Source organism: Corapipo altera, unplaced genomic scaffold, assembly GCF_003945725.1.
Source record: "Corapipo altera isolate COAL_440 unplaced genomic scaffold, ASM394572v1 107b, whole genome shotgun sequence".
Classification (NCBI taxonomy): Eukaryota; Metazoa; Chordata; class Aves; order Passeriformes; family Pipridae; genus Corapipo; species Corapipo altera.
The window spans coordinates 532,244-547,685 of NW_020884951.1; the positions used below are offsets into that span (position 1 = coordinate 532,244).

General features: G+C 55.1%; 4 protein-coding genes across 4 annotated transcripts in view; 1 reads left to right on the top strand and 3 right to left on the bottom strand.

The window, feature by feature from the left end:
• LOC113956480 (aryl-hydrocarbon-interacting protein-like 1) overlaps nucleotides 1-2,875 on the bottom strand; it is a 3,956-nt gene extending 1,081 nt beyond the window's left edge. Inside the window, exons 1-6 of the mRNA XM_027663129.1 lie at nucleotides 2,780-2,875; nucleotides 1,975-2,154; nucleotides 1,588-1,776; nucleotides 1,336-1,512; nucleotides 1,065-1,206; nucleotides 388-636 (exon numbers count right to left, since the gene is read on the bottom strand). Coding sequence (XP_027518930.1) covers nucleotides 388-636; nucleotides 1,065-1,206; nucleotides 1,336-1,512; nucleotides 1,588-1,776; nucleotides 1,975-2,154; nucleotides 2,780-2,875 — 1,033 coding nt within the window. The remainder of the gene's footprint in view (nucleotides 1-387; nucleotides 637-1,064; nucleotides 1,207-1,335; nucleotides 1,513-1,587; nucleotides 1,777-1,974; nucleotides 2,155-2,779) is intronic.
• A 538-nt stretch (nucleotides 2,876-3,413) lies between these two features.
• TAF7L (TATA-box binding protein associated factor 7 like) lies at nucleotides 3,414-9,071 on the bottom strand. The gene is made up of 11 exons (XM_027663139.1): nucleotides 8,928-9,071; nucleotides 7,912-7,990; nucleotides 7,616-7,749; nucleotides 7,116-7,242; nucleotides 6,866-6,924; nucleotides 5,791-5,863; nucleotides 5,275-5,391; nucleotides 4,971-5,159; nucleotides 4,757-4,869; nucleotides 4,392-4,451; nucleotides 3,414-3,831 (listed from the first exon to the last, which is right to left on the bottom strand). Exons 1-11 carry the CDS (start codon nucleotides 8,991-8,993, stop codon nucleotides 3,787-3,789), a joined length of 1,062 nt encoding a protein of 353 aa, XP_027518940.1. The 5' UTR covers nucleotides 8,994-9,071; the 3' UTR covers nucleotides 3,414-3,786.
• A 43-nt stretch (nucleotides 9,072-9,114) lies between these two features.
• Nucleotides 9,115-12,351, top strand: LOC113956491 (magnesium transporter NIPA2-like). Its single transcript, XM_027663140.1, has 5 exons — nucleotides 9,115-9,262; nucleotides 9,376-9,432; nucleotides 10,409-10,499; nucleotides 10,646-10,806; nucleotides 11,738-12,351. Exons 1-5 carry the CDS (start codon nucleotides 9,139-9,141, stop codon nucleotides 12,349-12,351), a joined length of 1,047 nt encoding a protein of 348 aa, XP_027518941.1. The 5' UTR covers nucleotides 9,115-9,138.
• A 1,518-nt stretch (nucleotides 12,352-13,869) lies between these two features.
• Nucleotides 13,870-15,406, bottom strand: TIMM8A (translocase of inner mitochondrial membrane 8A). The gene is made up of 2 exons (XM_027663142.1): nucleotides 15,202-15,406; nucleotides 13,870-14,630 (listed from the first exon to the last, which is right to left on the bottom strand). Exons 1-2 carry the CDS (start codon nucleotides 15,322-15,324, stop codon nucleotides 14,469-14,471), a joined length of 285 nt encoding a protein of 94 aa, XP_027518943.1. The 5' UTR covers nucleotides 15,325-15,406; the 3' UTR covers nucleotides 13,870-14,468.
• Nucleotides 15,407-15,442: the final 36 nt, after the last annotated feature.

Consider the following 15,442-nt stretch of genomic DNA (forward strand, 5'->3'; position numbering starts at 1 on the left):
CTTCTTCCTCTTCTTCTTCCTTTTCTTCTTCCTCTTCTTCTTCCTTTCCTTTTTCCTTTTCTACCTCCTCCCCCTCCTCTTCTTCCTCTTCTCCCTCCTCCTCTTTCTCATCTTCCTCCTCTGTTCCCAGGCTCTCTGGCTTTGCCCCACAGGTGCCCAGCTTTACTTCTTCCCCCAGTCCTGTCTGATCCCTCGCTTCCACCTCTGCCCCTGCAGGGTGTCCCTGAGCTGCTTCTCCTTCTGGTGCCACCCCTTCACCCTCAGCCCTGGGGGTCCCTTGATCTGCTCGGGCAGCCCCTGGTTGTTCTGTTCCTTGGGTCCCTCCATCCCGCTCCCCCTGCCCAGGGCTCTCCTGAACCCCAACCTCCCCCTGAGGTGCCCCGTCACCCGCCTCCCTGCTCTCCCTCCCCTTGCTGGCCCGCCGACCCTGGGGCGACTGGAAGAGTCCCTGGTAGCGCTTCCGATCCTCCACGTGCTTCTTCCTCATCCTCTCCCCCAGCTGCTTCAGCTCCTTCTTCACGGCGGCCGCCATGGAGGGGTCGAGGTGAGCCACGCGCATAAAGTCCTCCCGCGCCTCCCGCTCATTCCAGACTGCAGCATGGGCCTTTGCCCGCTTGAAATAGGCCTTGGCATTGTCTGCCAAGAGAGAAGAGCCCCCAGTGGGGGTCCTTCAGCTCAGGACCACCAGCCACGGGAGCTGGAGACCCTGGGAACCAAGGAACATGAGGCACGAGGAGCAGGGGGATGTGGGGTGAACACACCTGTAAGGGAGGGCAGGGACACCTGGGCAGCAGGGCACAGGGGGTGCAGGTATCATCATGGAAAGGGGAAAAGTGGTGTGGTGGTGTTGGTGGTGGGACCTAGGGGTGCCACTGTGGGCAGGGAAAAGCAGGGTCGTGGGCACTGTCACAGGCAGGGGAAACTGGGTTCTGCAGTGGATACGGGGATCCAGGTGACATAGGTACTATCACAGGGAGAGGGACATGGGATGAGCATTGCCACGGATGGGGGATCCAGAGGACAGAGTCCCCGGGAGCAGGGGGTGGGATGCAGGGCACAGGTACCGTTGTGCTTCTGGAGAAGCTCTGTCGTGTGCTCCAGCACCTCATAGTACTCGCCAAGCTCCAGCTGGCACTGGCAGTAGTTGAGCACCAGCGGTGTGACCAGGCTCTCCAGCTTCAGCCAGTCATCCTCCCACGGCTTCTCCTGCCCCGGGGAGAAACAGCGGGTGCTTCAGGGCTGTGGCCATCCCCTCCCAGGCACCCAAGACCCGCAGGGAAGCGCTCTGAGGCACGACCCAGGTAGGGTTGTCAGGAGGCGACTGGTCCTGCTCACCTTGGCCTGCAGGTTCCTCAGGCAGATCACAGCCTCCTGGTACTTGGCGGCCGCCTGCGCGAACTCCCTGCGGAGGACGAGGCGATTGCCCTCACTGTGCAGCACAGGCACTGCTGCCAGCTTCTCCTCCTTGTTCATGGCCCAGGTGTCACGCTTGTATGCTGAGGGCTCCTCCACCTGCATGGGCAGCAGGAGTTGAGCTACCTGTCCAGGCCTTTCCTGCTCTGGCAGCCGCCCCTCCATCCCCCTTACCCGGAACAGCTCCATGATGAAGATGAGGGGCTGCGGCGTCCGCTGCAGCTCGTCCAGGTCAGCATAGCCCGTGCTGTGGTAGTCAAACATGTTACCCATGCCACAGCGGTGCTTCTGCCCTTCCAGGGGGTCCCGTCCCTCTGTGATCCTCCGCATGCCCCTGGAGACCAGGGCATACATGCCTGTGTGCTGCAAGGAGGGGGAGCACTCCACTCAGTGCATGGGCAAAGTCTGTGCCCCTTCCTCTGGGGCAGCCCCCCTGGTGACCTGTGGCTAAGTGACACCTGTGCCCCCTGTGCTTGCACCAGACAAAGCTGGAGCCTCTGTGGGATGCACAGTCCTGTGCCCTGGCTCTGCAGGAAGGAGGGAAACGGGCCCCTCACTCACAATGATGTCACACCAGAACTCTGCCACCTCCCCAATTCTCATGGAGCTGAGCAGCGTCTCCCATATTTCCAGCTTGAACATCTTGCCCACGATGATCTCCATGGGCATTCCAGCTTCCCGGCTGTCATCGATCACTGTCCTCTCAAAGTTGTCCTTCAGCGTCTGGAAGTGGAAGGTGAACTGCCCCGGAGAAAGCCCAGTGTTCAGTCTCCTTGGCAGTCCCAATGACCTGAGCTGTGGGGTCAAGCCTGCTCCCAGCAATGTGCTGGTTTGACTGGCAGCTCTCCCGCTGCAGCAGGAGACTGTGACTGCTGCCCACTTGTCTGAAGACAGCAGGCAGATGGGGGAGCATCTTAACGCCCATCTGTGCTGCTCCCTGTGGATACCCCTTGGAGAGCCCAGTACAGAGGGTGCTCTCGCAGTATGCATCAGGACCTGGTGGAACCCACAGTGATCTGCCCATACCCAGGGTCTGGGGAATCTCCCAAGAACAACCCACTGGCCCACCTCACTCCTGCTTGAGGAGGAAAGGCAGGAAAGGTAGATTTCAGTGACCCACGGGGGCTGCTGAGCTCTAATAGCACCAGGACAGAGGGAGGAGGTGTCACAGGCCCGGTGCAAGGTGAGGCCATGGGCAATGTGGCTGCCTGCGCCCAAACCAGCCCTTCCTACACCCTCTTGTGAGGGATCTCGCCGTACTCCAGACCTGGAGCTCAGCTTATGAACTGTAAGGGGCAGGACTGGTGGTGTCAGACCCACTCCCTCTCCCAAGGCCTTGGGGGAACAACAAACAAAGGCAATTTACCTTGCTCCCATCCTGCAACTTTGGCAGCTCTCCATGGCCTCCATGAAGAATCTTCTTTTTGACCCCTTCCACATTCAGAAGGTAGGTTTCCTCCATGGCTGCTCCTACCAGCCCCCAGGAGCAGCTCACAGGCACGTGCACGCAAGCACGCTCTCACCCTTCTTGATCTCCACGTCTTCCTCAGGTTTATCTCTCTTTCTTGGCTATCTGGACACAGCTGTCATCTCCCAGGGCTGCTGCTGACCTTTTCCTTTCTGTGCAGGGGGCAGTGCTTGGAAGCCTTCTCCCTTTCCCTTGCCCTTTGGGTTGTGAGAGGGGTGTCCTGCCGTAGCACACACTTGCTGAAGCCCCTGGTGTCCTCCGTTGCCTCCTGTAACCACCGTTCTAATCCTCTTCCCACCCTGTCAGGTTAATCTGGGATTTGCCTGCCTAGTCTGTGAGGAATTACAGAAACTCCCTGTTCAGGAGGCCCTCGTTCCTCCCCCAGAGTGATGGCACACAGTCACTTTTGACCCAGCCCCACATGGAGCATTTTGAGGAAGGAGCCCAGCAGTGTCCCAGAGGTGCCCAGGAACAGCTCCCTGCCAGGGGCTGTGTGTAGCCAGACCCTTGAGAGACCACACAGGAACAGAGCAGGGTTGGAAATGGTACTTTATTAGAGTTTTTTTAGAGTTTCCTCAAACACAAGAACAAGCTCCTACCAGGCCACAGCCCATCGAGCCCCAGATTCAATAAGATGCAGAAACCAACACTGTGCTGTCCCAGGGAGATCAGTGAGTATTTACAGTAAATCCAGTGGTTTGGCTGCTCTCACAGGCACAGTCCAGTTCTTCAGCTCCACCAGCCAAACCCAGCACAATGGATGTGGAAGCAGCTCTGGACATGGAACCTCTAGCACCAGCAGCACTTCTGGCAGCAGAAGTGTGTGAGTAAAGCAAAGACTTCAGCACGGCAGGTGACCACCACTTTCAGCTCTGCTCACAGTTACAAAGACCTAAGCCCACTCCTCATTTCTCCATGAGGGACTCCAGCTGCTCCTGCAGGGATGCCATCTGGGAAGAGGGAGAGAGGATTACAGTCAGGCATGGCTGGGACTCTGGGCAGCCCAGCATTTCTGTGTTCCTGCAGATCTTCTACCCGTGCCAGTGGCTGCTCTGCCTGTGTGTTGCCCAGAGCTGTGCCTGGGCACCTCTGGAACAGAACTGGCACTGCCCATGGGAACTTGGGAGAAAAAACCTCGTGCCCTGGTACCTGGCTGGAACAAAGCTGCCCAGGCAGGAAATCTGCCAAGAGTCTACAGCCACTGCCTTTCTGGTACATGGATGCCAGTGGGTTTGTGTGTCAGCAATCCTGGCAGCTTTAGACTGCTGACTGGACATGTTTTGGCTCACTGCTCCTTCAGAAGGAAGGCTTCATTCAACCCACTCCCTGTATCTCCTTGTGCCTCAGGAAGCTCCATGCAACTACAGGTGAGGTACAACCCCACCTGACCTGTAAAACTGGAGTTCTCAGCAGCTGCTGTGGTACAGGACTGGGGAAACTTTGTCAGAGGCCAAGCCTAGAACCACGTTGTGCCCCAGTACTTCCCACTCCACTGTGGGAGCTTCCTCACCTGCTGCTTCTCTCGCTCTTCCTGCTGCTTGAACTCATCCAGGACAGCCTGGAGACGAGTCTGTAGAGACAAACATGCCAGAGCACAGTTAGCAATGTGATCTCAACTGAATGGGTGCTGGAAAAACGTCAAGTAGTGCAGCAAGCCCCAAGCTGTACTGACACCCCCTTATCTCCTCCAGTTCCACAGACTGCTTTGCTTCCACAGGGAAGTGCTGGAGTGTGTATGACCACACCACAACTATTTTTAATCCAGCATGTAAAGGCCCCTGGCTTTTCCAGGGCAGCAGCTAAATCAGTCTGCTGGATCTAATGGCAAGCCAGTGCTAAGCAGAGGACTCGAAGAGACCCCAGAAGAGCTCTCACCTTGAGGGCCAGGTTCTCCACTTTCATGATGAGATCCTCCTGGCGCTTCCTCCTGTCTTGAGTCTCCTGGAGTTTACTTTTCAGGTTGTCAATCTGTTTCTGGATCCCCATGGCTGGAAGGGAGAGTGAGCTCACACCCAGAGCAGCAGCAGAGCTGGGCAGTGCAGCCTGCCTGGCATCCACACAATTCTGCTGTGCTCTGCCACCTACTCACCAATCTGGTTGGACCCCTCATTCTCCTGCTGCTGCCCATCAGACTCATTCAGCTTGTCCTGCAGCTGTCTCTCCAAGTCTTCCTCAGTGTCCATGATGTTCAGGTCTTCGTCGTCATGATGATCCCTCTCATCTTCATCCTCGCTGCTGCTGCTGATATCATTAAATATCTCCCGCAGTTCATCGTGTTCTAGGTGGGGGAAAAAGAGTTAAAACACAGCTGATGACCTCCCAGCACCCTCTGCCTGCCAGGGACCACCGTCACTTGGTAGATGGGAAGAAAACAAGAGCCCTCCCCACTGCACCTGAGGAGCCGTGGCCTTGCTTGTGTCCCGACATCCCTGGGGAAGAGATGTCCAGGCTGGTGAGTGAACCATGGTTGTCCACTTCTTTTGTTTCATCTTCAGCAATGACTTCCCAGCCTGACAGCAGGAACAGGTGAGTCAAGGGAAAAAGAGGAACGTGGAAGATGTGGTATGATGGAAGAATGCTAAAAACTGCAGGACATCACTGCCCCTCCAGCAAGTCTGGCCTTGTAGCTAAGAATACCCAGGATGAAACACCCCAGACTCCTTTTTTTGATGACTTCTCCTCTGCTGTTATTACAGTTCCTGCTCAGCACAACAAGAAAGATCACCATGAGGAAACAATAAGCTTTGAACATGGCAAAGATGAGGCTCCCAAAATTCAGTGCCTCTTGTGTACTTATCTCCCAGTCTCCCCCACCCATGCAAAGCTCAACCTGTCTGTCCTTTCCAGAACCCCCAGGTCACACAGTGTCCTGTCCCACTCTTGAGCTTTTTTCCCCACTGAAAGGATACGGACACTGACAGCTTCGGCATCAGTGCTCAGGAGACGCTTCACCTCTTTTTCCACATCAGGAGACTCAATATACTGGGCCAGAGAAGGCAAAGAGAACAGAGACACTGTTAAATGCCTCGTGCATGTTGCTGGTGCGGGTTAATCCCAACCCTCCACCTCTGGACAGGGCCCTGTTTCAAGGCTCTCTTTTCTTAGAGCTTTCTCCTCAGCATTTGTTTATGCTCAACCAAGAAGTAATTTGTGCACTCCCCTAAAACAATCCCTCTTTTTTCTGTACAGAGCTCCTTGGTGGGTTGTGTGCTCTCGTTTTTCTGCTCATACTACTTATGAAATAAGACTGTCCACGTCTATGCAGAAAGTCCTTGAGGTGTTGATGGTCAGCTCAACTCCTTCTGATCTCACTTAAAAGATAGTTTACTTTTTCACTTTTAAATTAATCAGGAATCTTACTGCTGTGATCTCTCTCCTGTGGGCTATAAGAACATCTCAAGTAATTTGTTTCCCAAATGTCATGCAAAATCACACTCCATCCTGTTCTCAGAAACTGCAAAGGAGAGAAGAACAAGTCTTCCCAGCCTCAGGGTGTTGCATCTCCCCAACACCTTGCCTGGCTTGTGCATATGCACAGAGACAGTCTCTGAGCTCCATCTGTTGTCACTCCCCCTGCTGAAGTGACAGTTGTACTATTTGTAGCACTGCCTGTAGGGGAAGGGAAAGGGCCAGGCAGAGAGAGAAGATTGGGAAAGCAGGAATGAGTGAAGCCTCATTTCCATGAGAGTCTCCCTTCCTTTCCTCTCTGTGAGCAGGAGGAGACGTGCTTTGGCAAGGCAGCCACAGGAATGAAGTCCAGCAGCAATGATGCCCCTCAGGAGCATCTTGGAAAACATGGAGGAAGCACCCAAAGAAGTGTTTAAATTTACTACCCTCCCTTCGCCCTCATCTCAGGCAAGAAAACACGTGCAGGAACGTTAAGAAATCCCATGTTTTCTGGACCAATAGACAGTTACAGCTCTAATGTCTCTGCCTTCCTATCCCTTGGGTATGGCACCTGCATCTGTGTGAGAAGCAACTCACCTTCTTCTTAGCTGTCTTCCGGAATCGCCTCTTCCGCACGTTTTTCAGGGGAAGAGTGACTGTGACAGAGGAAACAGATTGCACGTGTCATGCAGATGGCCCAATGAGGGAAGTGCATGTCTGAAGGGAGAAGACCCTTCAGCAGCAGAGAGAGCAGCACAGCCAGTACCTGGCAGCTGTGAGTACCCTGCACAGATGTGGGGTATTGAGGTGGAGGAGTTTGGAGGGGTTTGGCACAGTCTCTACTCACTGCCATGGTTCCATATGAATTTCTTCTCTCTGTCCTTGTCCTTCTTCTTGTTTGCCTTGGGGTCAGTGCTCACAGTCTGCTCTTCCAAAGGGGGGTACAGATCGCCATCCACGGTGCAAACAAGCATCTGGAATCCCCACAGAAACACAAAGGTTTATTGTAAGGCAAGGACACGAGGATGTGAAGGAACAGCATCTGCCCACTGAATGTTGTGAGCCAAAGGGATTCAGGGGCACAGGGTGTGGGAAACACAGTTTCACACCCAGCTCAGCTGGACACATCAGCAGTTAAGCTGTCACAAGGACAACTGTATTTCATGCTCCAGAAATGAGGTTTCTAAACACCAAGCAGAATGGGGAATTTTAAACTGCTAATACTGTGAGAATACAGCAACTGGCCATGTTATACTGGATGTCCAGCTGCCAGAGTGTGCAAGGGTTCTCCTGGGGAGGGGAGCAAGGAATTAAGCTGTTGAGGCAGGTGAGAAGGACAGCCCATACCTGGCAAATATCCGCTGTCTTGTAGAAGGTTTTCTTGTCGATGGTTTTTAAGCTCTCGATGATGCAGGGCAGATCCACCAGCTTGGCTGCCAGTGGCACCCGGTCCACACGGACAATCCCATGGCGCCCATCCGCTGTGGAGAGCCATGGGAACAGGTTAGTGCTGTGGCTAAACAGCCACGCTGGGCAATACATCCCTGGGCACAGAAACTCCAGAGGACAACACCTGCAAGTGGCACAGCTTCACCTGCAGACAGCCAGGGGAGGTTTAAGATGCCTTGGTGCTGCTCACTCACCGTGCAGCTCAATGGTGAGCCTGTCCTTCAGGTTGACATTCCCGGACTGGACTGCTCGCCGCACAGTGGAGGCATATTCCTGGGAAGGTTGGACACACTTCAGGAGAGGGTGTGCTTCCTCCAAGAATCCCCAAAGGCTTCTGCACAACCCACCCAGATTTAAACACGTGCCAGCCCCATGCAGAACGGCAACTGCAAGAGCCACGATGACAACTGCACCCTCCTCCCAACACCACGTCAGTCCTGTGACTCTGCTGCTCCTGGTGCTCTCCAAAGCCCTGGCATGACACAGCGGTGTGAGGTCCCTGACAGACACACCTGCCAGAGCAATGTAGAGCTGGGGAAGTTACAGCTCCCTGCACCAAGCCCTTGTGGTCTCAGCAGGACAGCCAGAGAATCCCAGAATTGTTGGGATTGGAAGGGACCTCTGGATATCATCCAGTCCAACCTCCCTGCCAAGGCAGGGTCACGTGGAGCAGGTGACACAGGAATGCATCCAGGTGGGTTTGGAATGTCTCCAGAGAGGGAGACTCCACGACCTCCCTGGGCAGTCTGTTCCAGTGCTCTGCCACCCTCAGTGCAAAGAAGTTCTTCCTCGCGTTGAGGTGGAACTTCTTGTGCTTTGTTTTATGGCCATTGCTCCTCGTCCTGTCACTGGGCACCACTCAAGACAGAGTCTCAGCTTCAAGCATCTAACCAACATCATCAAGGCGACTTACAGCCACAGCAACCGTAGAGCCAGCACTTGCTAAGTCTCTACAACCTAATCCTCTCGGTTATCTCCCGAGGCTCCTGCTCTGTGTGGCAGGAGCTCCTCTCCAAGGGAGGCCGTGGAAAACCCGTCCAGAAGACTGGGAGCGGGCTACCGCGGTCCCAGAGCCTCCAGCCTGCTTCCACGTCCCTGGCCGGACCCGCAGTTCCCCCGCTGACTCGCCAATTCCCCCCAGACGCGGCGCTCGCCGGGCAACCGGGGCTGAGCTCGCCGTGACCCGCGCCGGGACCGAGCGGGCTCTCACCGGCGGCAGCCGCAGCACGAACTGGCTCTCGAGCTCGTGCGGGGCATCGTCCTTGCCCTTGCTCATCCCTCCTCCTCCTCCAGCTCGGCAAAGGAGACGCGCTCACCCCGCGGAGGCTCCGTTCCCGTTCCCGCGGAAGCCGAGCCCGGTCCCCGCCCCTTCCGCTCCATCCCCGGCCGGTCCCCGCCCCGCCGGGGAAGGCGCCGGGGCCATGGGGGCCGGGTTCGGCCTGGGGCTGGGGCTGGCCCTGACCTCCAGCGCCTTCATCGGCGGCAGCTTCGTCCTCAAGAAGAAGGGGCTGCTCCGGCTGTGCCGCCGCGGCCGCGCCAGGGCAGGTACGGCCGCTCCGGGCATCGCGACCTGCGAGCCTCGTGTGTCGCTTCATCCGTGTCACTTCATCCGTGTCGCTTCATCGGAGGCTTCCTCTTTCTCTTTCCTCCGCACTCAGGGCAAGGAGGGCACGCGTACCTGCGGGAATGGCTCTGGTGGGCAGGGCTGCTGTGCAGTAAGTACCCGCGCTCACCCCGCGGTGAGACACACCTGTGACAGAATGGATCGTGGAAGGGACCTTAAGGACCACGAGCAGGGACACCTTCCGCTAGACCAGGCTGCTCCAAGCCCCGTCCCACCTGGCCATGGACACTCCCTCGCAGTAAAGGATGTCTCCCTAATATCTAATGTAAACCTGCTCTCTGCCAGTTGGAAGCCATTCCCCCATATGCTGTCACTACATGCCCTTGTAAACAGTCTCTCTCCAATTCTCTTTAGGTACTGGAAGGCCACAATTAGGTCACTCCACAGCCTTCTCTTTTAGGAGTGTTTATGGTTGTTTCCAGCCCCTTTCATGTTTTATTAAGATGATCATTGTTTGCTTGATTTTTATCCAAGTGTCTGAGGATGATGTTGATCTAATTTTAACTCTAAAATATCCTTAAGTCTCGTGCATTACCAGGTTTCTCTGCTAAGCAGGACCTGAGGAGCTGGTCTAGCTGAGTTGGGTTGAGTGCTTCTGAAGTGGCCTGCACAGAGAATGTTGTGATAACAGAACATCCAGCACTGTTTGATGCTACAGCAATTTCAGCAGCTCCACTTTACACTTTTCAATGTTAAGAACCAACTGTACTTGATTTACCCTTTAAAAAGCTGTAAAAGCAGTTCCAGGAGAAGAACACCTCTTAGAAATACAAACTCCTTTCAGCTTTGTGGCTGTTGTGGCAATAGTTTCCCATGGTTGCTGCTTGCTGTATAGGCCCATGTGACTAAGGATCACCATGCATTCCACTGAGCCTTCCCTTCCCAAGAGAATGTGTGGGGGGCTTCTGGTTGTTCTTGCTGGTGCTGTTCTTTCCTGGTTGCATGATATACCTCAGAGAAACACAGGATGCTCAGGTGGAAACTGAGGCTTCTCTGACTACACCCAAACTTGTATTATGGTGAATTGCTCCTACTTCGATGCTCACCCAACAGAATTTCTCTTCCAGTGGGAGTTGGAGAAGCTGCAAATTTTGCTGCCTATGCCTTTGCCCCTGCAACACTGGTAACTCCATTGGGTGCTCTAAGTGTCCTTGTTAGGTAAGCAGCCTCAGAAACACCCTCACCTCACCTACTACCCCTGAGGGACGAAAGCAGGTGCTCTGCTTTCCTTCCTCTCTTCTCTCAGGTACTCCCATCTCTTGCCTTAATTAGTTTTGAGTGGGTTTTTTCTTACTATCTTTCAGTGCAGTTCTGTCTTCCACCTTCCTCAATGAGCAGCTGAATGTTCATGGGAAGATTGGCTGCATCCTGAGTATCCTGGGCTCCACTGTGATGGTGATCCATGCTCCGCAGGAAGAAGAGGTTTCCAGCCTGGAGTCAATGGCAGAGAAGCTGAAAGATCCAGGTACTAAAATAAAAGGGGTCCTGTCAACTTCAGGCTCAAAACTGACAGTAGAAGGTGGGACACAACTTGGCTAGACTGAACTAAATGGTAATGGAGCTGTTTCTTGTCCTGCAGACACAACTGGAATCATTAGCAGTTACCAAGTGGGCTTTTTTTGAACTGTCTATGAGTTATAGATGCAAAAAGTGAAGAGCAGGTGAATTAGGGGCAGTTGTCAGCAGAAGGGGTTGGCCTGTGGCAGTGCCAGGATAGGAGAGGGAATTCCTGGACACAAGAGTGGCAGTGGTGTGGCTGAGGGAAAGTAGAAGAGGACCTTCAGGCAAAGATGAATGGATTCAATGAGTTACATCCAAGATCTTGTAGTCCTGGTGCTTCATGTCAGAGGGTAAATCAAGTTGCAAGGCTTTGATGTGGGCAACAGCACAAATGGCAGAATAAGCCACAAGACATGGAGAAAGGAAGCACAGGCAGAAGAGCAAAGCAGAGTAACAGGTAGATGCTGCTGCTCATTAGAAGGAACACTTGGCAGGGCCTCGCACTCCTGTTATGTGGCACTTTCCTTTTTATCACACCACAGTCTCCAGAGTTCAGCCAGGGCTTCCCAAGCCTTCTGCCACCCTCCTGGGCCTCCTGCAGAACTGCTCAACAAGCCTCCCACCTCTGCTAGTGCCCTGGAGCCTGGCTGTGCCCCTGCCACTACCAGCATGGGCTATATCTGACAGCCTGACTTGTGATTGCACTGTAAAGAGCTGCTGCTGGCTCTGCAGCTTTGCTCAGGCTGCAGACTGACTCTGCTTCCCAACGCCATTCCCTTTAGATGGAGGCCCAAAAGACAGACTGATGGGGCAGTTACCCCATCCTCTGTCGCTGCTTGCTGTCCAGTTACATCTGTCACTGTGTTCTGACAGAGCTCTTTCATTCTTTCCCCAAGGATTCATTGCATTTGCTGTTTGTGTCCTGGTGAGCTCCCTTCTGCTTATCTTTGTGGCTGGACCCCGTTATGGACAGAGCAACGTGCTGGTTTATGTTTTGGTCTGCTCTGCCATTGGCTCACTGTCCGTATCCTGCGTCAAAGGCCTGGGCATTGCCCTCAAAGAACTGTTTTCTGGGAAGCCAGTCCTGAAAGAGCCACTGGGCTGGGTGCTCCTGGTGTGCCTGGTGATCTGCATCAGCATCCAGATCAACTACCTGAACAAAGCCTTGGACATTTTCAACACATCTGTGGTCACACCCGTTTACTATGTGCTGTTCACCACAGCAGTCATGACGTGCTCCACCATCCTCTTCAAGGAGTGGCAGCACATGGTGCTGGACAACGTCGTTGGCTCCATCAGCGGCTTCCTCACCATCGTGTCTGGCATCTTCCTCCTGCACGCCTTCAGGGACATGCCCTTCACTCCCAGCCTCCTGCCCCTCTTCCTGCAGCCAGGCAGGGCAGACCTACATCCCCCATGGAGCAGTGCAGACAGACACCAGTCCTGTCAGCACCAGCCTCTGCTGCCCTCAGAGGACAAAGGTTCTCAGAGCACAGAGGAGGAGAAGTGAAAGCTCCCACTGCCAAGCCTCAGCTGCTGCTGCACTAGCAGGACGTGGCAGTCACCCTCTGCCTGTCCCAGGTGCCACATGGGTGATGTGCCACTGACAGGAGTCTGGCAGAGCCAGCAGCCTCCTGTGGCTCCAGACAGGAGCCCTGGGAAGCGCCCAGTTCCTTGGATCCTGTGCTTCTTCACTGTTCTTTTACGTGAAGAATTGATCCGCCCTCATCAGGACCCAGAACCTGGCTGTGCAGAGAGACCTGCAGCACTAACACAGTGGTAACCCTGCATGGCAGACCACACCTCTGGGGATGCCTCACAGCGTTTTTTTAAAACAGGATTAACAGCTACAAAATGATCTAACATGGTGCTAAGGCTACGCAGAGAGAAGATGGATGTCTGGCTTGAAAGGTGACACACACAGAATAGTAATAATTAAAGATTCCTCTGTCGAGTACTTGTTTTGCTCACTCTGCTAGAATTTATTTACAGATTCACATCCAAGAACAGAATACAGCCCAAACTGGGAAACTTCAGTGGTGCTGCCACATGCTGCTGTGGCTCTTCAGAGGGACCAACCTCTTCATGCAACATCTGCTGTGCAGGTTGATGAAGCACCTGCTTACTGTATTCTATTAAAAACTGATCTGTTCAGTTCCCAAGTGGTGAGTGATACATTTGTACCAAGAGCTGGGCCAGCTGAAAGGTGTGAAGAATCACAGGGGTAGGAAGAACTCTGTGAATGCTCCAGAGAAATTCAAGTTAGGGCAGGAGAGGGAATCGCTTAGTCTGGGAATCTAGTCCTTAGCTATTGAGGTAAGTTTCTGAAAGATAACTAGACAGCTGTGTCCTCACTGATGTGGGTTTATATCAGCACAGCTGTTCAACACATCCTGAATTTGTTCCCAGGAAGGCTTGCTGGCCACAAGCCACTCACAGGTGCTGTCCAGCCCCTCCTGCAATGGGATGTGTGCAGAACTGCTTGACCAGGCTCCTGTGCAGAGCTCCAGGCCACTGTCAGTGTCACTCCAGGCTTCCCAGAGCCACACTGCACGTAAACACTGCTGAAATGCTGTGCTGCCTTCCCAGAGAGCGGATCAGTTGTTGGTTGTTTTTCCAGTTAGAAGCTCCTCTTTGTGTCCTGGGGGCAGAGGTCCAGAAGACACACCCACAGGCCTCCTACCAGCGACCTCCACAGGTAAAAGTGCACGAGGTGATAAAGCAGCTGGTTAGTTATTTCCTGCTTTCAGTCTCTCTAAAGAAACTACGGGACAGCAGGAGCTGTTAAACCTTTAGGGAAGAAGGGGAAAGGCCACAGACTCTCCCAGAAACAGGTTTGATTCATGGGACCAAATTAATTCAGCAACAAATCACAATTCGGAAAAAAAACCTTCTAGCCAGAAGGCAGTTATGCCCTCTTCCTATTAATTTTACAACAAACAGGATCACTGGGATGGAGGAGGAGTGACAACAAGGCCAGATTTTCCATTCTCAGCTGTGATCTACCTGAACAAAGGAGAATCTCATGTTAAAAATTGACCCAGTTATTATTTATTACATTTACCCAGGGAAAGCAGTTAATGGAGCAAGTCAGCATCGACAGAGTTGTGCTGCAGTGTGAAAATTGGTCACTTGGGCATATGAATGATTTACCTACAGAAGCCTGACAGTATTTTCCAGCGGTGACCCTGCCTGGGATGATCACTGTTCCCAAGGAGCTCTTCTGGCTCAGGTGCCTGTCCCAGCCTGGGATGGTGCCCGGGGGGATGTCAGCACGTACCCAGGAGGGCTGGTCTCTGCAGCACTGTTTAAGGCAGCAACCACAGGCTGGCCTCACCCAGAGCCCAGCTTCACATCAGCACTGGAAACACCCATGGAATGAGCATCACCACCCCTCTCCTCAGCTGAGGGGGCACGTCCCAAGCACAGGGTCCCAGCACAAAGGCAGCCACCGGGAGCGGCACATCACCCCGGCGTGGAGCGTCCGTGTCTCTGGTGTGGGCTCTCATCTGGCTGCAGCTTCCCCGAGATGACATTTAATTAAATCCTAACCCCCTGAGCTGATCTTGGCTCCTTTGGGAGGAGTGGGCCTGGGCCAGGCCCGGCCTGGCGGGGGCTGGGTCCAGCTCAGTCGGACAGGCTCTCCGAGAAGGCCGATTTGGACTTCTGTGTCTGCTCCAGCCGGTTCAGGATGAACTGGCTGGTGTCGATGAAACGCTCCACGCAGTTCACGAAGCACGTCTCGGCCCGGCTGTCCAGCTTCGGGCCCGGCTTGTCCATGCACTTCTCCTGCACACAGTGGGGGCCCGTTGGTCCTGGGGGCACCGCAGCCTGACCCTTACACCCCCTGCCCCTCCCTGCACCGGGGCCATGTCCCCGGGCATCACCGGCCCTTGGACGCGATGGTGTCACCCCCCTGCTTGGGATCCTCGTCCTCCTAGGATCCTCATCCCCTTGGGGTCCTCATCATCCCGGCATCCTCATCCCCTCGGGCTCCCCATCCCCTTGGGGTCCCCATCCCCTCGGGGTCCTCATCCCCTCGGGGTCCTCACCCCCTGGGGGTCTCTATCCTCTCAGATCCTCATCTCCTCGGGATCCTCATCTCTTCAGGGTCCCCATCGCCCCGGGATCCTCATCCTCTCGGGCGCATCTGACCCCACCCCACCTAGAGCTTCCCCCCACCCCCCCGCTCCCTCTCTCCCTGTGCTCACGGGGCCCGGGACCGCTCCCACGGCGGCTCCATTGTGTCCCCATCAGCCTCCCCCTCCTCTCCCCGGGCACACAGCTCTGCGCGGCCTCCCAGCCCTTCTGCCCCACCAGCGCGGCCGTGTCCCCGAAGCCGCCCGCGCCCCGCCCGTACCCAGCACAGCTCGGTCATCTGGTGCACCAGCTGCTGGAAGCGCTGCTTCTGCGTCTCCACCTCGATGAAGCGCTGGAGCTGCGGGTCGGCGCCGCCCAGCCCGGCGCCGGACGGCGAGTCCATGGCGGTCCCGGAGCCCCCCGGTGTCCCCGCGGTGTCCCCCCGGTCCCTCCCGGTGCCGCCGCGCCGCGACCTTCACGTGCCGCCGGTGCCGCGCCCGCCCCTTCCGCCCGCGCCGCGC